Below are 25,287 nucleotides of genomic sequence, written 5' to 3'. Positions count from 1 at the left end.
GTGTGTGTGTGTGTGTGTGTGTGTGTGTGTGTGTGTGTGTGTGAGAGAGAGGGAACAATGTCAATATTTTGACCTCAACAGTAAACTCCATGAAGAAAGATGACTGACTGAGAATGCAGACACACAAGAACATAAGTGGGTAATGCAAAAAAAGTACACTTTCTCCTTGGGAAAATGAAACAAAAAAAAATCCCTAAATAATTCCATAACTGTTTTTCCCAGGAGGAAAAAAACATTGTTAGGCGACATTGCTTCAATGTACTTTGCTCAAATCAAGGTTGTAATAAATGTGAACGATAACAGTTTATTAACTGTCACTAACAGGTCAGACCAGAATGGTTGGGGTTTCCCTTTCGAATTCATAAAGCATGTGCTCATCATACTTGTAGAAAGGGGGCTTTTAATTTGAAACCAACCCCTCTTGCATTTCCCCCATAAATTGACTAGCCTTCTGACGTTCCACTAGGAAAGCGCGACACCGGATTTGTGATTGTAGAAGCACAGAGGAGTGGGTGTCTTCAAGGGAGTTTCTTGGTCTGCTGTTAGCGAGCCTTGTAGTTTCAGTTCGAGTGTTAGTTAGCTAAACAAGGGTAGAAGGCTAACTAACACATTTACTCATTCAAACGTATTACCGCGCCCGGGACAGCCACAGAGTCGTTAGCCAGCGATATCATCAACTTTACTACATTGAACAACTAGATTGAGACGACAAGTAAATATACAATAGTTCTGAATTCGGGCACCATGTTCAAAAGGAGTGGCAAGAAGGACCCAGAACTAATCCAAAATGTGTCGGAGGGGCTGAAAAAACTGTACAAGACCAAACTCTTTCCCTTGGAAGACACCTACCACTTCCACGATTTCCATTCACCGGCTTTGGAAGATGCCGACTTTGACAACAAGCCTATGGTGCTCTTGGTTGGCCAATACTCCACGGGTAAAACCACATTTATCCGGCATCTTATGGAGCAAGATTTTCCCGGGATGCGCATAGGGCCCGAACCGACCACCGACTCCTTCATAGCGGTCATGCATGGAGAGCAGGAAGGGCTGATCCCAGGCAACGCTCTAGTAGTTGACCCCAAAAAACCCTTCAGAAAACTCAACGCTTTTGGTAACGCCTTTCTTAACAGGTGAGTCCCAGGTCCCGTGTAACCAGCTAGATGGCAAGCTATCTAACTAGGATAACTGGGAATGTTTTCAATGAATCCTCCAGGGAATTAAAAGGATGGGCTGAGTTAGCCCATTCATTGTCGCTAACGTTTAGCGCCTATTTAGGATAGTCTCTTCTGGCCTGTCATGTTTTGTTAAGAACCCCGGCGCTCGCTCTAAAAGTTCAAACGCATCGCTTTCGGTAGTGTTTTGGAAACATAAGGAACATATCTTTCATATCAGCAAAAAAATACAAATAATAACATTTTAGGATTCCCAGGCGGCCTTATAGACTGTCGACTACCTGTGCTAATTAGCTGTAACACCTGTGTAAACCGAAGACAGAAGCCACATGTGTTCACTGAAAAATACTGTTGACTGCAACTGTTAACCTGACCATTTACACTAAGTGTTTTTATTTTGCATTTGTGATATGAAGTAGAGCGCTTTGTTTCTAGAACATACTGCAATTGAGAATCGATTCACGTTTTAGGTGGTGTAGTTGGTGGTTTTGGCTGGCAGAGCAAGTTCGCCACTGAACAGAATGTCTAAGTTTATTGGACTGTAACATGCTAACCACACCGTCGCGTGCATGAGCGTTGCCAAATAAATGTACATTGTTATTCAATCATTGCACCCACACTGCTGGTGTGTGTCTACGTAGCCAGGCATTAATATAGTTATTGGTTCTATTTGTGACGGCTTGATGCAATCCAAGTCCCGCCTCTCCCATCTCCTCATTGGTTTTTAGAAGCATATACCCACGGTGGGTGATTGAAAGATGAACTGAGGACCACACCACACTCTAGTTCAGTTGGTGGAAATGCACCTTAAAGTTGGTTACCAACTGCCCTATAAAGTCAGTAGAAGCCTGATGGAGGAGAGATTGCTAGAAATGAGTTTACCCTCTTTATCTGTGGATTAATTGTCAGAGTAGAGGACCTTGTGTAGTTCAGATAAACATCAGGCTGTTATTTTATATCTCAGGACAAATTAGCTAGCAACAGCAAGCTAATTTGCCATGTATTTTTAATGCTTTTCAACTTGTCCTCAAATTAATATAGTTGGTTCAGAGTTCGTTTTGATATTTCAACCTGTGTGTCCTGATCGTGTCTGGTGTGGGTGGTCAGCATGTAAGGAGTAACGTTAGGTTAATTTTGTCCATTACTGAGCAAGCACTGTTATAGGATAGCTAGCTATCTTAGTTAGCAAGCTCCTCTGTAATAAAGGTCAAGTAGAGGTGTGAAAAACATTGGAATCATTAACTCTTAATTAAATATTATTTTTTACATAATTTAACAAAATTAAAATGACAGTGCAGTTATCACAACTACCACTAACTGGCCATCATAAAAGGAAACATTTTAAATTAAACAAGAACCTAATGCAACAATGTTTTAATGTTTGTATGAGGAGATATGCTTCTTTCAAATGATTTTCCACGGATATAAAGCGCTCCACACGTCATCCTTGTTAACAGTTGGAAAAATTGTAGTGCGGGTGGGGCGTCCATGCAGAAATCAATGGGATGCTCAAGGAGGTTTGTTCATGCAGATTCAGGAATACCCACATGCAGGAACGCCCCGAATTGCGAGCTGCAATCACACATTATTGCGATCATTCGGGGGGTGTTCATAAATTCTATCTATTCTGATTTCCAGAGCACTCTCGTCTGGGTGTGCCAGAGTGCTGAGTAACTGATGAATTTACGAATGTGCAACACCCGTTGAATATGACCGTTGTCAGTAAACATCATTCAATTGTTGCCATCAGCACAGTTAGTCAGCAACGCTTTAGATAACAGCCTAACCATCTCTGCTTGGTCAAGTTAAACAGTCAGTGAGGTATTCTCTTATGTCTGGAAGCTTGGGTGCTTGACTGCTGTTGAGGTCAGAACACTTGGATCAACGCTACACCTGGCCAGAGCATCCAGTGTGCTCTCTGAATGCTCCAAGAGTGAAACGCTCTCTCTTCATAAATTCGAACTGACAACGTTCCGAATTTACAAACGCCCAGAACCCTCACACTGAGTGTACTGTGGCACTCCACAGTGAATGAACACACCCTAGGAGAGTCACACATTTTCAGCTGGCCCTTTAAAGGATGGGCTGTTACCGGGGTAACTGGGCACTCCCTTTTCTGTGATGAAAGAAATCTCATTGTGGATGTCTTCCTAGCAGCAGATGGTTGCAGAAACTCAAACTAACATTGAAACACAACTTGGCATGTAAACAAAAAGATGTAACTGACCAAGAAATATGAGGACAGTCACACTATTAGCCTTTCTTGTCAATTTGACCAACTTCTACATGTGGACTTTGGATTAAAATTTTAAAAACAGTATATACATTCTGACCCGCCAATGACAATCTACCTGTATTTGGCCTGCGTTAATTTCCAACCCTGATGTTGTCTTCACTGCCCTGATGTCATATCTAGAACCAGACTACAAGATGCCATGTTGAGAAAAAAATAAAAACATGATGCCTGGATGGAGAAATTGTACAATGATTGTTTTGCGAGTACAACGTGTGAGCCCTGAAACACCATACGTGGCGATAACAGATTGTTGGATGTATCAACACGCATCACTGCAGTAAGCCATCACATTGATGAGAGGTGGGACATGATGTCCCATGTACTGAGAACATGGAGAGGGACACCGCAGAGAACCTAAAACGGCATTAACTACCATTGTTGCTGAGTGGGTGAAGGACAGCAGTAAGGTGAGCACTGACTGATAAGTAGCCAGGACTTTGAACTGCACTGCCCCCTAGCGGTTATATGCCGGAACATATCTGAATTGTGAATTCATGTCATTTTATTTTTATCGTTAAAAGATAACAAATGGCAGTTTAAACGTTAAGAACAATTGTGCACATCCCTAGTCCAAGGATAATCCTATCTTATTTGTCAGAGGATCATCAGTGATTCATGAATTATTATTATTAATTTTTTTTTTTCCTCTATTTTTTTTATTAATTGTTTGTCTTCGGATCAGATGTTCAGTGTGTGACAGTATGGGAGGGAGGGGAGTGGCTGTCAGTTTGTGTTGAACTTTGAAAAGCCCCCTCTGGTCTGCCCATGTCCTTTGACTGAGACTGTTCATGCAGTAAACTTGTTAGCTTGACCAAACACACTTTTCTATCACCTCTGCTTTTATAATGCTCCCATACAGACCTATGTATGAACGAACAGTCTAGTCTGAACCTTGCGCTCACCCTCAGAATATGTAATCTATTCATTACACTGTATGTAAGTAGGGGACTTTTATTGTAGAATGTCTCCTCTCCTCAGAGGTCCCATAGAAACCAAGGAGCAGTGCATCCTCTCTCCTGGTACAAACTGCCTTAGTGGCTGTCTGGTTCAATTATTAACTGACATTGCTCTCATAGCTACATTGATTCCCACATTAATGGAGAATACCTGGACAGAGATTCTACAGTGTTTCCTGACCAACTATTGGGGTTTATATCATGTTTAACTGATGCCAGAAACATAACCACTACAGACTTATGAGTGTATGTTTCTGGCATCAGTTAAACATGATATAAACCCCAATAGTTGGTCAGGAAACACTGTAGAATCTCTGTCCAGGTATTCTCCATTAATGTGGGAGTCAATGTAGCTATGAGAGCAATGTCAGTTAATAATTGATTGAACCAGACAGCCACTAGACTTGTGAGTGTGTCTGTGGTATGAACCTTTGCTTCACCAAAACTGTTTGCTCATAACTATTGCTCTGCTGAATCATTTTTACTTGCATCAGTCTACAATTTGACAGTGCAATGTTCTCCATCTTTCAGTATTAAATTCCAGCCTTCTCCCCTGCTCTGACAAACACCACACCAAGCTGTTTTATAGTAACTGTTCAGGATTTATTTCCTACACTTTGAACAAGTAAAACTAGTTCCACATTGAGCTGTGCTACTGTAGCTACATTTTGTGACTACCCAGACTGTGTGCAATCACTTTATCCTGCATTCCAGTAGTGCATATGGAAAATAAAGTGTTTTGGTGTCGGATGAAAAGCGGATGCTGTATTTGTTATAATGCTGATTTTGTGTGAAATGGTATGACTTTTCTACTCAAAATTGTGGGTGTGTTACACCTGCTTTTGTAGCACTGTTCTGCACACCTACTTTCAATCAATTGTGCGTTTCCTTTTGGTGTGAACTAAGCTGACATTAGCCTGCATTTTTGAAGGGGTCAATTTGACAGCTACTCCAGGAATGGGATCCTCTGTATTGAAAGTCATCCGTCATGACTGACTTAGTGTGGAGGGAGTGGTAATGCTCTCCTGTTGAAGCAATGATGAAATGCTACAATAGTTCTGACCAGCTGTGTTTATACTTGGCTGTGTGAGGCTGTTACCACCCTGCCTGAAACGGTTCACCCTGTTAATTCACTATTTCAGTGTATAGGCTAACTCACTGCTTTTGGGCTGTTCAGATTTTGTTTTCTAAATCATGAAAATTAAAGGTTAGGACAATACCCAGTAAATATTGTCTTGCCAATACAGCATAAGTTGTAATGTATAAATGTGTGTTTGTGGTAGATTGTACAGAGCTGACTGGTTAACCAATAGTGTTTCAGGTTTTTTTCCTGGATCAAAAGGGGGTGTAGGTGATGGGTGCGGTAGGGGGCGTTGCAGAGGTCGTGGCAAGTTGGCTCCTGAGTGGCGCAGCGGTCTAAGGCACTGCCTTAGGGCTAGAGGCGTCACTACAGACCTTGGTTAATTTCCAGGCTGTATCACAACTGGCCGTGATCGGGAGTCCTATAGGGCAGCATACAATTGGCCCAGCGTCGTTAGGGTTTGGATGGGATAGGTCATCATTGTAAATGAGGTTTTTCTTAACTGACTTGCCTAGTTAAATAATATTTAAAAAATTGACACTGTCAGCCTGTTGGCACGGCTACATTTTAGAGAATTTGAGTCCCCCATCTTGGCAGTGTAGAGACTCTTTAAAACATTTAAAAAACATTTTTTTTATCCAATTTCCTGACTCTACAAATTTCTCCATTGAGCTGAGACATTTTTGCAGTTTAAAGCGAATGTCTTGTAATTCTACAGATTGGCATGCAGCTGAGAGAAAATGTTGCAATTTTAAAGCTAATTTCCTGCAATTATATGCCTTTTGCCATGGCTAATGAACTTTTGCTCAAACATGAAGTCAATAATGCTAAGATCATGGTTTTTGGAATTTTACATTTTCCTGAATGTCTAGCTGATGTTTAATTCTCAGACTATATTTAAAAATGAAGGTCCATTATCTTTTTAACATACTTGATATCAGGTTTAAGCTGTTTTAAATTTACACCTAAAAGCATTTTTCCATCATTACCAAAGATTACAAAGGCATAAAAATCCCTGCCATTTTGTTCTGAGGTGGGTCGACTGGTCAGGCTTTCAGAGCGGAAAGACCTGAGTCAGTTCTGTGCTCTGCCTTGGCAGAAAGAACTCATACTGACTCAGCTGTTTCTCTCTCTGTCCTTCAAACAGCTGCCTGCTCATTGTGACCATAACGTGTTTCCTTTCACTCTTGGCAATCATGCACTGTCATCCATAACCTTCCATTTTATCCAGCCCCACTCTGCATCTCTAACCTTTAACCTCCTAACCTTACTCCAGATGCATGATGAACCTTTCAGGGTGGTGTATGTCTGTGCCTACCCCGAGTCCATTTCTCGGTTTTGAGTTTGCAGCTCACGATTAGAACGCGTTGGCAACTGGACCAAGGGAATGCCAGGAATTCTGGATGAGAGTAGATGTGGTAAAAAGAGGAGGGAGTGGAGACTCAGATGAGACTCAATATAGATGGGGCTGGGGAGAATCGGAGGGAAACATCCAAGAAGGGTGTGCCTCGGGCTGCCTGGCTGGGTGATATGTGGCGGTTTGAAATTGCGGCGTTAATATGTTTTTGTATGACTACAACTGGCAAGTATGTTTCAGGATTGGGGAATGATAGCTGTGTGACACGGAGTGGTTTAGTCAAGTATGTTTCAGGATTGGGGAATGATGGCTGTGTGACACCGAGTGGTTTAGTCATGAGTTATGCACATGCATCCAGATACGATGAGGGAATCAGATCATTGGAAAGGTGAGTTAAGGAGTTAGAAAGATAAGAGCTCTGCCAAAAAACAAGGACATTCCTGCTCCTCAGTCACATTGAGTGAGGGGAGAGGGAAGGAAAAACAAATTGAACAGAGGAAAGGGGGGGAAAAAATATTCCCATGCGTGGTGAGGTAATGTACAGTTGTATTACATCACTCCACTGAAGGCCCTTCACACAGGACTGCTACGTTTTCATTGCCTGACAGCAGATCTGTAAGTCTGTCTCGATGAATGTCTCTACCAAGTGTACTGAGGGTGGAGGGGAAAATGAAAGCTACTTCAAGTACATGCTGGTGTTCATAGAGGAATCATGTGTTCAGCGTCTGGTGTTAAGGACTAGTTAATTGCCCAACATTTCTACATGTGATTTGGAGCTCTCTCTGTAAATAGTTTTCTAGCATACAGAGTGGACAGAAATGATTTGGGTATGCTCGTTGTCTTGAGTGTAGCATATGGTTTTGTGCCTCGATTGGATGGTCTCCAAAAACAGTATTTCTAGAGGAGCTGGAAAGATCACATACAGGCTTACTACTTATTCTTACAAGACGTAAGGTGTTGGAGAATGTAGGTTTGCGTCAAAGCTTCCAGTAATTACTTGTCTTACATACACCTGGTCTGCGTTTGTGAGGCAGGTTGGACATACTTCCAAATTCTCTCAAACTAATTAACATTCAATTCTCTGGCAACAGCTCTCGTGGACATTCCTGTGGTCAGCATGCCAATTGCACGCTCCCTCAACTTGAGACATCTGTGGCATTGTTGTGACAACTGCACATTTTAGTGGCCTTTTTGTCCTCAACACAAGGTGAACCTATGTTAATGATCATGCTGTTTAATCAGCTTCTTGATATGCCCCACCAGTCAGGTGGAAGGAAATGTCAAATGCTCACTAACAGGGATGTAAACAAATTTGCGTATTTGAGATGGGTTAACAAAGTAGACATTGAATATCCGTTTGAGCATGGTGAAGTTATTAATTATGCTTTGGATGGTGTCAATATACCCAGTCAATACAAAGATACAAGCGTCCTTCCTGACTCCGTTGCCGGAGAGGAAGGAAACCGCTCAGGGATACACCTTGAGGCCAATGGTGACTTTTAAAAACAGTTTAATGGCTGTGATAGGAGTACACTGAGGATGGATCAACATTTTAGTTACTCCAGAATACAAACCTAAATGAGAAGTAGTGACCCTGTACAGAATAAAAATATTCCAAAAAAATGCATCCTGTTGGCAATAAAGCACTAAAGTAAAAAATGTGTCCTGTATACAAAGCGTTATGTTTGAGGCAAATCCAACACCACTGAGTACCACGCTTCATATTTTCAAGCATGTTGGTGGCTGCATCATGTTGTGGGTATGCTTATCGGCAAGGACTAGTTTATCTTTATTCTAAAAAAAACTCCCTAAGCTAAGCACGTGCAAAATCCTTGAGCCAGGTTTTCCTCGGTCTGCTTTCCAACAGACACTGGCAGACAACATGACGCGTTGACATTTTTAGTCTAATCGAACCCACAAATGCTGATGCTCCAGATACTCAACTAGTCTAAAGAAGGCCAGCTTTATTGCTTCTTTAAATCAGCACAACAGTTTTCAGCTATGCTAACATAATTGCAAAACAATTCTCTAATGATCAATTAGCCTTTTTAAGATGATAAACTTGGATTAGCTAACACAATATTGGAACACAGGCGTGATTGCTGATAACGGGCCTATATAGATATTCCATTAATGATCATCCGATTCCAGCTACGATAGTCCTTTACAACATTAACGTCTACGCTCTTACTGATCAATTTTATGTTATTTTAATGGACAAATGTGCTTTTCTTTTACTTTTCTTTTAAAAAAAAAGGGAATTTCTAAGTAACCCCTAACTTTTGAACGGTAGTGTATATTGACTCTGGGGGGGGGACTACCTATGTGAATGTGATATTCCTGTATTTCATTTTCAATAAATTAGCTAATCTTAACAGGTTTTCACTGTCATTTTGGGGAATTGTGTGTAGATGGGTAAGGGGGAAAATCTATTGGAATAATGATACCTGTTATAAGTGCATGACTGTTGGTGAGGAAAAATCAACTAAAAATGCAGGAATTTTACACGGTGTCTAGTCTGGTAGAAGCTTAGTATTTATTGATTGCTACCACAGGGTGGAGGTGTTTCAACATATCTGCCAGGGAGGGGCTATTAAAAGGTTAATGCAAAAAGAGTCCCAGATTTACTGTCATTAGACTCTCCCCCTCACATACCCCTTTACCCACTCTTATCCAATGTCTTAGTTCCACTAATGTTCCTATGGTTTATAAGAAATTCCTGGTGTACCAGGAAAACACCCAAGAGCTCAATGAACTTACTTTCATTTTCACAATCCAGAGTCACCTTCATGAATCAGCCCCCTCCTTTTCATTGCAGGAAAATCAGTGATATTACCAGTCAGGAGTTTCACAGTGTACTTGATAAGAAACATATATTTTCATGTCAGCTGTCAGGTAGAGAGTGGGGGCGGGGCATCCATGCAGATGCAGGGATACCCACATGCAGGAATGCCTCGATTGCGGGCCGCAGTCATTAGGGGTGCGTTCATAAATTCACTCTGGCTATCAATTCCAATTTCAGAGCACTCTCAGCTGTGTGCCAGAGTGCAGAATAACTGAGTGAAAAGGAAGCTTGTACAGAATAAAAATATTATGTTGGGGGCAAATCCATGACATCACGGAGTAGCGCTACATATTTTCTAGCATGGTGGTGGCTGCATCATGTTATGGGTATGCTTATCGGCAAGGACTAGGGAGTTTTTTTAGGATACAAACTAAGCTAAGCACCGGCAAAATCCTAGAGGAAAACCTGGCAGTCTGCTTTCCAACAGAGATCTGGGAGACATTCACCTTTTCAGCAGGACAATAACTGAAAATACAAGGCCAAATATACACTGGAGTAGCTTACCAAGACGACATTGAATGTTCCTGAGTGGCCTAGTTAGTTTTGACTTAAATCGACTTTGAAATCTATGGTAAGACTTGAAAATGGCTGTCTAGCAATGATCAACAACCAACTTAATAATGCTTGAAGAATTTGAATAAGAATTATGTGCAAATATTGTACAATCCAGGTGTTTAAAGCTCTTCGAGACCTTGCAAGAAAGACTCACAGCTGTAATTGCTGCCAAATGTGATTCTAACATTTATTGACTCAGAGGTGTGAATACATATGTGCATTCATTTTCAATAAATTTGCAAAAATATCTAAATGGGTTTTCACTTTGTCCTTATGGGGAATTCTGTGTAGATGTATTAAAATCGATTTTCCCTTATCCATTTTGAATTCCGGCTGTAACAATGTGGAATAAGTCAAGGGGTATGAATACTTTCTGAAGACACTTTTGTGGTCAAATACTGCAGTTATTGTGTAGTTGGGCATCATCATCAATGTATCTTTCTCCCAGGTTTGTGTGTGCTCAGATGCCTAACGCTGTATTGGAGAGCATCAGTATCATTGACACCCCAGGAATCCTGTCTGGAGAAAAGCAGAGGATCAGCAGAGGTTAGTAGTTAACAGCCTATATTCATTGTACCATTAAGGTTCTTTTGATTTCCCCATCTTTTCTTTCTGCATCCTTATTCCCCCTCTCAATGACTCTCCTTTTGCCCTCTTCCTCCATCTTGATCCTTGATTCTGTCTCATTATTATTATTATTATTATTATTTATTTTTTTACTGAAAAAGGACCACAGTTCTACTTTAAAGTTGGCCGGTCCAATGATCATGTAATGTGGTCAACTTCATTTTGCATGTTTTTGTGTCCCTGAGAATGCAGATAAATGCTGTAGACATTTGGTACATCCTAGTGAAGCAGTGAATGATCTGCATTACAAGGCCTGTGTTTATAGCAGTCTTATTTCATATTACTGCTGAACAGCCTCTGACATACTGAATTCCTGCGTGATCTGCGTCAGACCACTCACTGCCTCTCATGCATGGTTCTAGAGCAAGTGTATTAGCGAGTACTGTCAAGAGAATGTCAGAACCTCCCCCTGCCGTACACCATGACGACAGAATGGGTGTGAGTGCCGTCCCACTGTGAGAAATGACCTGACAGAGGGAGGCTGCCAAGAAACTGTGGTGGCCTCTGAGGGACAGAGGTGGAAGATGGAGGGTAAGAAGAGGAAAAAAAGCTGACTCATGGGCAGCAGTGTGGCACAGCCATTAGGGAAGGTTTGCCAGTTCAACTCAATGTTGAGCATGGAACCTTTTTGAATTCATCCAAAGCATAAATTCATCTCTAGGGCAAGTTTTGAAAAAATAATTTGAAGTCAGTGAGGCTTACTCTTTGCCCTCTACCCTTTACCCCAGTGTGGTTGCGAATGAGGGAGAGAGAGCGAGTGATGGGATGTGTGTATGCCTCAGACCATCAGCTGCGCAATGTCTATAAAGATGAGCCACAGCAAGCCAGACAATAGAGTTAGCTGAAGAACAAAACGGAGGTTGTTATTTACACTAATCATAGGTGCTTACGCTTCATTTGTTTCATCCTGGTGCGAGCATCCTGGGTGAATAGTTGGACTCTCCCAACCGCCACTGGGTCACCTCAGGGTGAAAAAACACTTCCTGGGGATATAAGAGATGTGATGGTAGGGAGAAAGTGAGAACTTAGTGGGGCTGTCTTTTTTATTTTTACTACAACCATGGTGAAATAAAAGTAGACTTGGCATGTTTAGAACTCTTTGATGTTTGAGTGCTGAAGGCAGGAGATCAAATGAGTGTTTGAAGTCCAGGGGAATTAAAGAGAATTGAAAGATTGTAAGTACGGTACAGCACAAAGTACTTAACTGTAGATGGGAGTCAGGGACTGTGATGTTACGCTGGGCTTTCATACACTTCCTGGAGAGGATTGAACACTTCTCATAACCCACTGTGGGCTATAGTAAATCACATGCATACTCACATGACCACAGAACTGAAATGGGGAAGATTTGAATTGACATTCCTACACAGTATATTGAACCATGATGCAGTACTGAGGTTACAACATTTTGTAAAGTACTTATTGTGGTCAATTCAGTGCAGTTTATTACAAAGGGGAAGCCTTGCTACAGTCATTACTCAATGATGGAAAATTAGGTGGTTGGTCGTAGTTAACTCAGTTTGAGTTATCTCTCTAGAACACACATACTACCACTACTACACACAAAGACACGTGCTCGCACACTCACACACAGGAAACCCACACCAGAGTCAATGTAGGGTCACTGCAATATACTTCCCCATTGTCCCTGTGACTGAATCACAAATTCTCTCATCCCACTCAACTACTTTCCGCTTCATTTCCCACCATTTTTTTCATTTATGAATTAATCTAATAGGGTCTGTCAACAGAATGTCTTTGTTGGCCATCGTAGTGTTTTATCAGCCTCAAAGTGATACTTGTCTTCATTTTCCCTGGCTCAGACCTTGCAAGGGCAAGTTAATAATCTCCTCAAGTCTTCTGACTCGATCTGTCTGCTCCACGGCTGCTTTACATTTCTGTTAATCGTAATCCTGTGGCATGCTTGACAATATGGAAGAAAAAAAGCGTACGCTATTTAGCTGCCTTACTGTTGGTGTTTGTTGGACTTTTCCTTATAAGGACTTTCCCCCAGGAGGGTTCCAGCAGTGAATCTAGGCTACTACTTCATCTGTGAAGGGAAGGCTGGTGAATGAGGTGATATCCTTGTCACTCTAGCGCATCTTGCCAGGTTCAGTTAGACAGACCGTTCATTATTTACTGTATACATGGTGAAGGTCCTCGGTGACTCCAAGCTTTCTCCTGGGTGTCGGGTGTCAATAGCATTCCCTCACACTCAGACAATTCTTGGCAAATGTTAAGGCTGGTAATTAAAGGGGTTGCTGTGTCTGCTGTCAGCAAGTGAGCTGGAAGAGATTTGAACCCATGTGGTTAACCGGTGACAAAAGACTGCTTATGCAAGGTGGCTGGTTCCTTAACCTTAACCTTAAAGGAGGAGTGGTCATGTCATTGGCACTTTATGCCTGTTTTTATTTCAGAAATGTATAAAGTTTAGTTTTCACATGCATACATACACACAGTGAACCGTTTAACCGGAGGCAATACTGGATTTAAAAATGTTGCAAAAGCAGGCCCTTTGCAAACAAATAGGTCATTAGCCATTGAATTGTGGAATTCAAATGCCCATTCTGTGAACATATTCCTAGATCCTTCCTCTTCTAAGCCTTTCTGTTAACTGCTGTGTGAATGGGCCGATGGTGTGGAGAGCTGACTGTTTACCATAGTGATACAGAGGAGATAGTTATGAGACGTGTCGTACTGCCCAGGCTCCAGTTCGATCAACCAGGATATTACTAATTTTTCTCCCTGGTGGCAGGGGGGAAAGAGTTGAGTTTGTGGCAATACCATGTACCAAAGAACCAGTAATGTAACTCCTGAAACAAGGCCAGGCAGTGGGGTTCATGACCTCTGACCAACTAGTATAAATCAGGAAGAGGACCACATTGTAGGAAGTGATGACAGTGAACCAACCACTGTCAGTCTTTGAAAACAATGCGTGATGTCTTACCGTGTACGTGGCCAGATGCAAACAAACAGGCCTGTTGCTATTGGACAGGCAGCTAAGCATGTCTTATTTCTGAGCCCTGCAAGGATGGTCTCAAATTCCTATTCTGCTGTATGCTTCATAGGCGCCTGAGTATGACACTGACTTTCTCTGCCAGATCAGCATGCAGTGTTCATTGTCACCTTAGGTACTTCCCCATTTCTTTCTATCATTACATTGAAATTAGAAATCATCTTTGTAGGTTTGGTGTCCATTGTCAATTCCATGCCTGTGTTCATCGCGGATATTTCACTTTTCCAAAAAGGAAGGAAGGAAGAAGGTATGCTGTGCCGAGAAAGCAAAACTGAAAAATACCTTCCGTTTAGATGCACTTTCACCTCAACCAATTAGCTTCCATCGGGGTTGGGGGCAATTCCACTTTTTAGTGCATGGAAGCTGAGAGAGAAGTGGAGTAGAAGAACACACTTTATGAATCCCTTGACTTGAAACAGTGTTGACCCTTGACCTTGTCTGTATCAGGTGGATCACTGACTAAGATGATAATGCCTTTTTTGTTTTCGGTAGGCCTGACAAGTCTGACATACAGTTGATTGGGTGGTATGTCCCTTCATCCCCCTTGTGATTGCGCTCACCTTTTTAAGTCAAGTTGGCCTTGATTTCTCCAGAGATTGGTCACTAGGTTAAAATATGGTGTGGTAACAATTAACCTTCAGATGAAATGATAGGAATTGTGACAGGCAGTGGTGTTTTCTTCTATCACCTCAATGTAGATTTCATATCCCGGTCTTTTATTACCTCTTTATTACCAGCATATACCTCTTTTTAAAGTGAGTAGAGATAATGAGGAGCTGTTCTCGTGGACTCTTGACTTTGCCAGGTCATGCCCTCATTGGATCTGTGCAGAGATCACACATCCTGCCAACATCTACACAAAAACCAGACTGATGGAAGAATACCTTTTCAGTCTTTCACTAGGATTAGATTCACTACTAGTTATTGTCTATAACTGTTCTGTGCTTTGTCACGTATTTGTACATTTTATGTGGACCCCAGGAAGAGCAGCTGCTGCATTTTCAGTGGGGATGGGGATCCTAATAAACTAAACTACAGCCAACATATTAGGACACTGCTTATTATCCTAGTGAATAACATGATTCTAACCAACTACTGTACTGTTTTAAGTGACACTCATTGTTGAATGTGGTCTCTGGACATTCCCCAGCTGCTAATGATTATTTGAGCCCTAATCTTGGGACAGACAGGAAAAAGGAGGAAGGTCCGGTTTTACACACACACACACACACACACACACACAGGTGGGTGGCTTTATAGGGCTTCTTCTGGTTTAATCAGCAGAAGTTAGATCATAAATCAATGACTTAGGTATTTCATATAAAGGAATAGCTCTGAAACATTCCCTATGGAGCTCTAATGTATGTGTGAGGGGAAGAGCCGGTGAGATGTACAGTTTGTTCCTTGCTGTTTAACTAGAATGCTGACTCAGACTGTTCTGCCTTGTACATCCCAAACCCGATTTTAAAAAAAAAAAAAAAAAAAAAAAAATGGCCATTGTGGCCAATCCCTTTATTAGAAACTACAACTACTTTCAGCATGACTAGTATCAGTGTTTTGTCTCCAGCACAACATGACAAGGCAGAGTGGTGCCCTACTGCGCTCTAGTACAATTCAGAATGAACAAATAACTGTTCTAAGGTGAGGAAGAGGTCTCTTTGTCGGCCCAGTGTCTCCACTGCACAATTTATGATCCAACGGCTCTTTCCTGTTTGTCATTCAGGGGGGATATGTCCATGTGTGGAGGTGGATAGAAGACATCCCCTGGAAATAGAATGGACCCAGTCTAATACATTTAAAACGTTACTGAATGTCTTGTTTGATGGGACAAATGTCATGCATAAAGCATTTGATCTCATTCAGTCTTGATTTTCTTTTGCATGCTTGAAAACATGAATCCTGTACTATTCTGAACTGAAATATAAGCTAGGTTTAGTGTTCAGAAAATTGTGCTCTAGAAAACAACCATGAATATGTCCTGACGCTCATCTTTTTAGAACATGATGAAATTTGAGGCCTAAACTTGCTTGCATCATCACATCTATTTCATAAGGCTTTACTAGGTGTGTCGGGTGACATGAAATGGATTCCACTTTATCCATTTCTATGCTCTGTCGGTCATGGGTAAAGAGCACAGCTCTGCTCTGGGCAGTGTTGGTGTCAGTGTGAGGGGAAGGAAGATGGAGGGTATTTAGTCAAGGTTTTCCTGGCAGAGGAAAAACACATTTTCTCATTGTGAAATATACCTGTTTTGGTATCTAGCTGGGTCTGTGTGTCTGCCGTGTGGAGCGGGACCATAGAGACCGGATAAGCTGGAGTGGCACTGGAATCTGAGCTGATAGATATGCATAGAGAAACAAACACACACTTTACTAGGAGCGGCTCACACATTCTAAATCAAGTTGGTGTGGATTTATCTGCATGTTTTCACTCCTTACATAATCACAGATCCAATAAACTTGTTGGACTGTAATTTGTTGACCATATCTCGTACCATTTTTCATTTGATTTAAATGTTAAACTTCTGATAAAAGGGTGTAATTCCTATGGATGTTGACGATTTCATACCCCTTATGACACAACAAACACCATTTTCCTCTTTCCTCTCGTCAGGCTATGACTTTGCTGCAGTGCTGGAGTGGTTTGCAGAGCGTGTTGACCGCATCATTCTGCTTTTCGACGCCCACAAGCTTGACATCTCGGATGAGTTCTCTGAGGTGATCCGCTCCCTGAAGAACCATGAGGACAAGATGCGGGTGGTTCTGAACAAGGCTGATCAGATTGGCACACAGCAGCTGATGAGGGTCTATGGCGCCCTCATGTGGTCTCTTGGTAAAATTGTCGGTACTCCAGAGGTGATCCGGGTGTATATTGGTTCTTTTTGGGCTCAGCCGCTCCTGGTCGCAGATAACCGGAAGCTTTTTGAGGCAGAGGAACAGGACCTTTTCAAGGACATCCAGGGGCTACCTCGGAATGCTGCTCTGAGGAAGCTCAATGACCTCATCAAGCGGGCTCGCCTCGCCAAGGTGAGACCTAGGTCTTAAATGTTGTGTTTATTAATATTTATCTCTGGAAACAATTACTCTACTGTATTGGATAACCCTCAGTGCCAAAAATCTATCCGTGTTTAGGTCCAGATATGATTAATTTAGTCTTCCTCCCTCCAGGTCCACGCCTATATCATCAGCTCTCTAAAGAAGGAGATGCCCAACATGTTTGGGAAGGAGAATAAGAAAAAGGAGCTGATTGCTAACCTGGGGGAGATCTACACAAGGATTGAGAAAGAGCACCAGATCTCACCCGGAGACTTCCCCAAACTAGCTAAGATGCAGGTACACAAATATACATTCTTAATTATGTTAAGAGAACTTCAGCGTCAGCTGAACTCGTGAATACCTTTTTTTATGTCTCTGCGTGCAGTTTGAAAGAAGTTTATAACTAGTGTTAGTGCAATGACTGGAAGTCGATGGCAACTGCTAGCATGCTAGTCTATACCGTAGACTTAGTCATTGCACCAATGCTAGTTAGCTTTGGCTTGCAAAACTACCTCTAACTTCCTTCATACTGGATGCAGACATAAAAATGGTGTCCATGATTTCAATCCCGAAGTATCTCTTTAACCGAAGTAGCCATCGATGTAGTGATATCAGTAGTTGTGATGAGCGTTGCAGATACCTTTCCTTGACTAGAACTCCCCTGACCTCATTTCACCTTTTTATAAACACACAGGAGATCTTGGCTAATCAGGACTTCAGTAAGTTCCAGGCAGTGAGGCCCAAGTTGCTGGAGGCTGTTGAGGACATGCTAGCCAATGACATAGCCAAACTCATGACCCTCGTCCGCCAGGAGGAGGCAGCCATGCCCAGCCAGTCAGTCCAGGGTGGCGCCTTTGAGGGCACCATGAACGGGCCTTTCGGCCATGGCTACGGCGAGGGTGCAGGCGAGGGCATTGATGAGCTGGAGTGGGTGGTGGCACGAGACAAACCCACCTACGACGAGATCTTCTACACCCTGTCTCCTGTCAACGGCAAAGTGTCAGGTGCCTTGGCCAAGAAGGAAATGGTGAAGTCCAAGCTGCCCAACCCAGTGCTGGGAAAGATCTGGAAGCTGGCCGACGTAGATAAGGATGGATACCTGGACGATGATGAGTTTGCCCTTGCCAATCACTTGATCAAGGTGAAGCTTGAGGGGCACGAGCTTCCCACTGATCTGCCAGAACACCTTATCCCTCCCTCCAAAAGGGGACTGTAGAATTGGAACTCTTTCATATATGGGCAGGCCTGAATAAATAGATGGTGGCTCAGAGGTTTTTTGGAGTGAGTGGGATGAGTTAAAAGGGAAAGGTGCATTTTTGGCCAAAGTAAATGTGTGTTTTGAGAATAATTCTGGTTAGGGTGTTGTCTTATGTCAAATAGTGCAACAGCCATCTGCATAACTGCATGTTGTGTTAGGATAATTCCATCTGATGTGAGACCATGGAGGGGGTGGCGTTCTGGGTAGGGCTATGATAATGGTGTTGGGGTGAAATTAATGTTAGACTGACTATGATAATTAACATAGTCCATTCAAAGATAAAAATGTTAATATCTCTAACTTCACCTGAATCCCTTATCTTCCTTAGTACTTATTTGTCTTACCATTATCAAAAGGCCTTTGTTGTAGTTATCATGTATCAAGTTCAATCACCACTTTGGGACCTGCTGAATTTATTGTGCTTCAATTTATTGTATGGCCATTCCTTTTCATTTTTTTTCTCACGTCACAGGTCACTCAACAAATCAAACTATTACAAAGAAATAAGGGTAACTCAAACATTCTATTTAAACCTAGTCTTCCATTTAAGTTTGATTTGTGTCAGTGTTGTCAATTGTTTATTCTACTTACAAATGGTTTTGATTATAAATTATTATAAATCTGTATCTTTAGCTTTTCCTAACGCCATTGTAAAGCAAAGTATTCTTAGTCTGAGGGAATATAGATACATTCGTATTGTCACGGATTTAACACTGACAAACTAGTGTCTTGGATGACCTTGACTACCTGGTCTCTTTTTGAACATCTGTCAAACGCTCCAGTAAACCATATCTTATGTACAGAAAAATGACATGTGATCTTGTTTATGCTAAACTTTGTGCAGTTATCTTTTATCTCAGATATCCAGCCCATACTCCGAGGCTTTCCAGTATAGTGCTTTCGATTGCAACAACAAAATATTGTCTTTCCACTCACTGGTTCCAGGGAATGGGGTGGGTTGGGCATACAGTATGCATTGGCAAGATATCTGATCAAATGTATTTATGGAAAATCAATTAACGATTTGGGGCACAGTACCAGTTTAAAAATCCCAGTTTGATCCCTAGCAGTCACATCTAGCCTTCAATGCCAAAGTCGCTTAAGTGTTGTATGTAGAAGTGGCTCTAGCCCTCAATGTTAATATGTACATTGTTTGTCTCTTCTGAAATAAAATGTTTATTCAAATGCATTTGTCTGCTCTGTTAATGGATCAAACATTGCCCAGTAAAAGCCCAAATTCGTAGTTCAGTACCTTTCTGCCTGCTTCAATTGAAGTAGGACCAGTGTGAAAAAGCACACTTCCTTTAAGAGAAACCCGCTCATTTCATCTTCCGGCAACGCACAGAGCAGCATGGCAGCAGACAGCACAATGCCTAATGGCCAAGAAACGGCCTCGTTGAACGGAGAGCCTGCTTTCAAGCGACCTCGGGAGAATGGACAGGTCGAGTCCCTGCGGACTCCGAAGGAACCTCGGAATAAAGTAACCGTGGTCCTCGGTGCGCAATGGGGAGACGAGGGAAAGGGGAAAGTGGTTGACCTGCTAGCAATGGACGCAGACCTAGTATGCAGGTGTCAGGTACGTAGCTACTAGCTATGCTGACTAGCAACCGAATGTTCGCTAACCCAGCAAAACACACGGCATTTGAACTTCACAAAAATACGGAAGTTGATTGGCTGCGTTAGCAAGGCCTAACCGAAACCAATAACTAGTGTATAACAATATTTAGTCATCTATTGGCCACATCATGCAAGCCTACAAACGAACTGTACCGTGGTTCGCTAGCTAAACTTGCTATCTAGTGTGGTAGCTGATAACGACCCCCAACAAATGTGTAATCTAGAGATTACTAGCTATAGTAGTTACGAAATGGAGTTATCGAGATATCATTCTCAGCTCCCGTGGTGAAACACTACCTACATTGTTTTCATTCGACTAACTTTGACCTTGTGATCAGTGCCCTATTTGCAGTCAAGCTAGATAATGGCACTGGCTGCTGCAACAGAGAAGCCCAAGGCATTGGGATGTGTTGGATGGCCCATGCTGGTGTGCAACGTGTCCATATGTTGTACTACATTTCCGTTTTTGTTGCCGTTCAAATGATGCCCTATCAGTTGGCTGCTAATTATTAACAGAACTGCGCTTGTGCACCTCTTGGTTTTCAAGTAAATATTGTGTCTCATCCAGGGAGGCAACAACGCAGGCCACACAGTGGTGGTGGACTCTGTGGAGTATGACTTTCACCTGCTGCCCAGCGGAGTGCTCAACAAGAAGGCTGTCTCATTTATTGGTGGGTTGACCCTCTCACTGGCACTTCAGCCTCCAAGCTGCTTTCACTTAATTTGATTCCTGTTCAAGTCATCCTTAACTGAACTGGTTATCCACAGGGAACGGGGTTGTGATACACCTGCCTGGGCTCTTTGAGGAGGCTGAAAAGAACCTGCAGAAATGCAAAGGTAAGTATTTGCAAAAAAGAGTCTTGCAGGAACGATGAGGGATAAAAGGGTGATGGATGAATGAAGTGGAACAAGACCTGCTATTTGTTGTCTTTGTCCAGGACTGGAAGGATGGGAGGAGCGGTTAAAGATTTCTGACCGTGCACACATTGGTAAGTCTGTATGACTTGGTTGTATGTTTTGCAAACCTATGGTTTAGTGTTTTGCAATTTACATTAATTTACCATTTTTCTTTGCCTCGTCTGTTCATAGTGTTCAACTTCCACCAAGCTGTTGATGGGATCCAGGAACAACAGAGACAGCTACAGGCGGGAAAGAAGTGCGTGGGTTTTACTGTATGAGAAAGTGATGAGTATCTGGGCTCATATTTATAAAGCATGTCTGAGTACGAGTGCTGATCTATGAGACTTTTTGTGAAGACGAGCCCTCTTAATTTTACTATACTATTAAAAACATCACCATGTGGAGATTTTTAAATACACTACAGAACCAAAAGTATGTGGACACCTGCTCATCAAACATCTCATTCCAAAATCATGGACATTAATATGGAGCCCCCCTTTGCTGCTATAACAGCCTCCATGGACTTCGCTTTGTGCAGCGGGCATTGTTGGGCTGAAACAGGAAAGGACATTCCCCAAACTGTTGCCACAAAGTTGGAAGCACAGAATCATCTAGAATGTCATATGCTGTAGCGTTAAGATTTCCCTTCACTGGAACTAAGGAGCCCAAACCATTATTTCTCCTCCACCAAACTTTACAGTCGGCACTATGCATTGGGCGTTCTGGAATCTGCCAACCCCTGATTTGTCTGTCGCACTGCCAAATGGTGAAGCGTGATTCAGCACTCCAGTGAATGCGTTTCCAGAGATCAATGGCAGCGAGCTTTACACCACTCCAGCTGACGCTTGGCATTGCGTATGGGGATCTTAGGCTTGTGTGCGGCTGTTCGGCTTCAGCACTCTGTGGTCCTGTTCTTTGAGCTTGTGTGGCCTACCACTTCGCGGCTGAGTCGTTTTTGCTCCTAGATGTTTCCACTTCACAATAACAGCACTTACAGTTGACTGGAGTATGTCAAACTGACTTGTTGGAAATGTGGCATCCTATGATGGTGCCGTGTTGAAAGTCACTGAGCTCTTCAGTAAGGCCATTCCACTGTCGATGTTTGTCTATGGAGATTGCATGGCTGTGTGCTCGATTTATACACCTGTCAGCAACGGGTGTGGCTGAAATAGCGTCCACATACTTAGTTTTATGAAATGGGTAATTTTTATTAGTTGTAGGCCTATTAGTAGTTGTACAGCAAATGTATGTTTTTGTGCTTTTCTTGTTACAAAGTATTGTTTATTTTCTTTTTCATTTGGACACTTGAAAACGAGATCCTACAAAACGTCAAACAAATAAATTGTGCTTTTACACCTGCATTGTTTGCTGTTTGGGGTTTTAGGCTGGGTTTCTGTACAGCACTTTGAGATATCAGCTGATGTACGAAGGGCTATATAAATAAATTTGATTTGATTTGATAAATATGGTCCGTGATTGCAGCTATTAAAAAATGAAGTCATGGTAGCCTTTTTAAACTACTGCCAAGGCAGTATTGTATATTCCTTCTGTGGCACTCTTGAACATCCACTGTTTGTTTTCCAGTTTGGGAACCACCAGAAAGGGCATTGGACCTGCCTATTCTTCCAAAGCTGCTCGTAATGGACTGAGAGTCTGTGACCTTGTGTCTGATTTTACCATCTTTGAGGAGAAGTCAGTACAACATTTTTTTAAAGAATGCATGGTGATGCTTTCAAGCCTTAACTTTATTTAAGTCATTGATGTTGATTGCTGGTGGATGTCCTTTTCTTCCACAGGTTCCGTGTGTTGGCAGAGCATTTCTTGACTATGTACCCCAACCTCAATGTTGACATTGACAATGAGCTGCAGCAACTGAAGGTAAAAAGAATATTGCTTGAATGACATATCTTTACTTAAATAAAATGTTGGACTTATCCATCACCTGCCCAGGATGCGGTCAGGGATGCTAGTCCAGTTATGTCTTGTTTTTGAGGAGTCTCTTTATGCAGGTTGGTACCATCTCAATTGAGGTGGTTCCTTGCAGCACAGCTCTTGATAGTCTTCCAGTAGTGAACAGAAAATGTAAAGGGAAGATGCTGACGTTTCTCTGTGCTCCAGTAGGTGTTTAGTCACTGATTTTCCTTATTTTCCAGGAGTATGCTGAGAGGTTGCGTCCGCTTGTAACAGATGGGGTGTACTTCATGCACAAGGCCCTCACTGGGCCCAGTAAGAAGATCCTGGTGGAGGGAGCCAATGCAGCCCTCCTGGACATTGACTTTGGTGAGAACAGAAAGGGTTGAGATGGTAAAATGATTATGCTCCTCTGCTGTTTGCCATTGGAATATAATTTGAAGGAGGTGGAATAATTTGTATTTTTCAGGTACCTACCCATTTGTCACGTCCTCTAACTGCACTGTTGGGGGAGTGTGCACTGGCCTGGGTGTGCCCCCGTCCTATGTGGGGCGGGTGTATGGTGTGGTCAAGGCCTATACCACCCGGGTAGGCGTAGGAGCTTTCCCCACTGAGCAGGACAATGTGAGTGGACAGAATTTGTTGTGCGGAATCAATGTTGTGTGCAGCATGAAAGTCTTGCAGTATGAATTTGTTGTGGCATAAACATACCGTCTATTCCAGTATTTCATATTTGCATTCAGTTTTTTACAGTGAATCCCAGATCTGACTGTTGTTGTTGTGTTGGTTGTGGTCCAGGAGGTTGGCAACTTGTTGCAGTCCAGGGGGAGGGAGTTTGGTGTGACGACGGACCGGCAGCGCCGCTGTGGCTGGCTGGACCTGATTCTGGTCCGATATGCCCACATGGTCAACGGCTTCACTGCGTAAGGCTCAGTCTCTCCTCCTCCTTGTGTTCTTCTTTCTGGATTTGTTCCATACTGTATGCCTTGTAATTATTGGAGCACAGTGTTATCCCTCCACAATGTTGATTCCATAATCATGTTTGACACGACTGTTCCTCTCCCACAGCATCGCTCTGACCAAGCTTGACATCCTGGACACGCTGTCAGAGATCAAAGTCGGTGTAGCCTACTCTGTTGATGATGAGCCCCTTCCCAGTTTTCCTGGTAAATTTCTCCCTGTCTGGGAGGACTAATCTGATCTTGTTCTGTTCACTTTACCATTAGACACACTTGATTTGGCTTGACCTGTGTGCTGGGTAGACTCCCATCTCATTCTCTCTCTCCCTCTGTAGCCAATATGGACGTGCTGACACGGGTGTCCGTGAAGTATGACACGTTACCTGGATGGTGCTGCAGCACCGAGGATGTGAGGTGCTTTGAGGAGCTGCCCCATCAGGCACAAAGCTACATCCGCTTCATCGAGGACTTCTTGCAAGTGCCAGGTTAGTCAAGAAAACAAGTATGGGGATTAAGCAGCCTTTCTAAAACAGTCTTATTTTCATAACTGCTCATATATTCACTGTGAATTTTGTTTCACTTTTCAGTGAAATGGGTTGGAGTTGGGAAATCCAGAGAGAGTATGATCAAGCTGTTCTGATCAGTTGGGGGTTTGGTAACTTATGGTCCATTTTGGTTTCTCTCCACCACAACAGCTGCTTCGGACCATAATGATGTTTTGTTGATGAATACTTAGATGACTACAAACCTTGGGTTAAAATCCCAAAGTCTGTTCTGCAGAAAATAAAAACATCACCAGCAACATTGTTAGTGAAACGTGAAGTAACCGTTTGAGGTTCACTTTCACATCGACTTTTCGGAACAGTAATGCATAACTTCCATTCCATAGATTTCTTTAGTTCTGATATGAAAGACATTATTGGTGTGTTATGGCGTTCATCCTCCGTAGCTAGTAAACATCCCAGGCTTCCATCAACCTTTTCATTCCATTTCATTGAACTATTGTAGTAACACAAGTTTTTACAACCCTGTAGGAGTTCTTAATATATATTTTTAGGTTTCTTTTAAATTTTAAAATGTCCTCACCTTGTAGTAAATGTTTTGCACAATCTTTGCTTAAAGGTATACTTCTGAATTGTATCTAGTTTCCCAGAGTCAGATGAACTAGTGGGATACCATTTGTATGTCTCTGTGTCCGGTATGAAGGAAGTTAGAGGTAGTTTCACGAGCCAATACTAACTAGCATTAGCGCAATGACAGGAAGTCTATGGGTATCTGCTTCATTTGACTCTGGGGAAGTAGATAACGGGCCTCATTGCCAAAATCCCTAAGTATCCCTTTTAAGGGTCTTGATACTAGACCAATGTTGAGAGGCCTCGTAATTAGTATTTCCATGAGCTGGCATGTTGTGTGAATGAATTATAGGCATGATTTGAGATGCAAAAGAGATGCTGTCTGAAAGCTTTAGTTTCATATTAATCATTAAGATCAAGAACTTGGGATTGCACACGAACACACTGGTTGGTATTTAGAAAATGTAGAAAACCATGGAACTCCACATTAATAATGTATATACAAACAACAAATATTTTCCATAACATTTCATTCAATGTAATCCAAAAAGGAAACAGTATGCTTCTTCTCACCTGCTACAACCCTAAAATGATCAATAAAATAAGTGTCATTGCTATTCTGTTTG

The 25,287-nt window shown here is 42.3% G+C and overlaps 2 protein-coding genes across 2 annotated transcripts; both read left to right on the top strand.

Annotated features, from left to right (window-relative positions):
- The first annotated feature begins 452 nt into the window (after positions 1-452).
- Positions 453-19,390, top strand: LOC118390373 (EH domain-containing protein 1-like). Its single transcript, XM_035780860.2, has 5 exons — positions 453-1,133; positions 10,714-10,811; positions 16,522-16,934; positions 17,076-17,240; positions 17,638-19,390. The coding sequence occupies exons 1-5, from the start codon at positions 745-747 to the stop codon at positions 18,157-18,159; spliced, it is 1,587 nt and encodes a 528-aa protein (XP_035636753.1). The 5' UTR covers positions 453-744; the 3' UTR covers positions 18,160-19,390.
- Positions 19,391-19,513: 123 nt separating this feature from the next.
- On the top strand, positions 19,514-25,278 carry LOC118390371 (adenylosuccinate synthetase isozyme 2-like). The gene is made up of 13 exons (XM_035780859.2): positions 19,514-19,777; positions 20,387-20,489; positions 20,587-20,655; positions 20,757-20,807; positions 20,908-20,974; positions 22,303-22,410; positions 22,515-22,596; positions 22,872-22,998; positions 23,099-23,253; positions 23,428-23,552; positions 23,698-23,795; positions 23,924-24,073; positions 24,176-25,278. The coding sequence occupies exons 1-13, from the start codon at positions 19,553-19,555 to the stop codon at positions 24,226-24,228; spliced, it is 1,413 nt and encodes a 470-aa protein (XP_035636752.1). The 5' UTR covers positions 19,514-19,552; the 3' UTR covers positions 24,229-25,278.
- The last annotated feature ends 9 nt before the right edge of the window (positions 25,279-25,287 follow it).

This window comes from Oncorhynchus keta, chromosome 11, assembly GCF_023373465.1.
Source record: "Oncorhynchus keta strain PuntledgeMale-10-30-2019 chromosome 11, Oket_V2, whole genome shotgun sequence".
Taxonomy (NCBI): Eukaryota; Metazoa; Chordata; class Actinopteri; order Salmoniformes; family Salmonidae; genus Oncorhynchus; species Oncorhynchus keta.
The sequence above is the reverse complement of the archived record's forward strand: the minus strand, read 5'-3'. Positions and strand labels throughout refer to the sequence as shown.

Bases quoted from the DNA above. Each gene is read 5' to 3' on its own strand.
- LOC118390373 (XM_035780860.2), top strand. From the start codon at position 745: ATGTTCAAAAGGAGTGGCAAGAAGGACCCAGAACTAATCCAAAATGTG. The intron at 1,134-10,713 runs GTGAGTCCCAGG...TCTTTCTCCCAG, and splicing joins GGTAACGCCTTTCTTAACAG to GTTTGTGTGTGCTCAGATGC. The intron at 10,812-16,521 runs GTTAGTAGTTAA...TCCTCTCGTCAG, and splicing joins AAAGCAGAGGATCAGCAGAG to GCTATGACTTTGCTGCAGTG.
- LOC118390371 (XM_035780859.2), top strand. From the start codon at position 19,553: ATGGCAGCAGACAGCACAATGCCTAATGGCCAAGAAACGGCCTCGTTG. The intron at 22,597-22,871 runs GTAAAAAGAATA...CTTATTTTCCAG, and splicing joins ATGAGCTGCAGCAACTGAAG to GAGTATGCTGAGAGGTTGCG. The intron at 24,074-24,175 runs GTTAGTCAAGAA...TTCACTTTTCAG, and splicing joins GGACTTCTTGCAAGTGCCAG to TGAAATGGGTTGGAGTTGGG.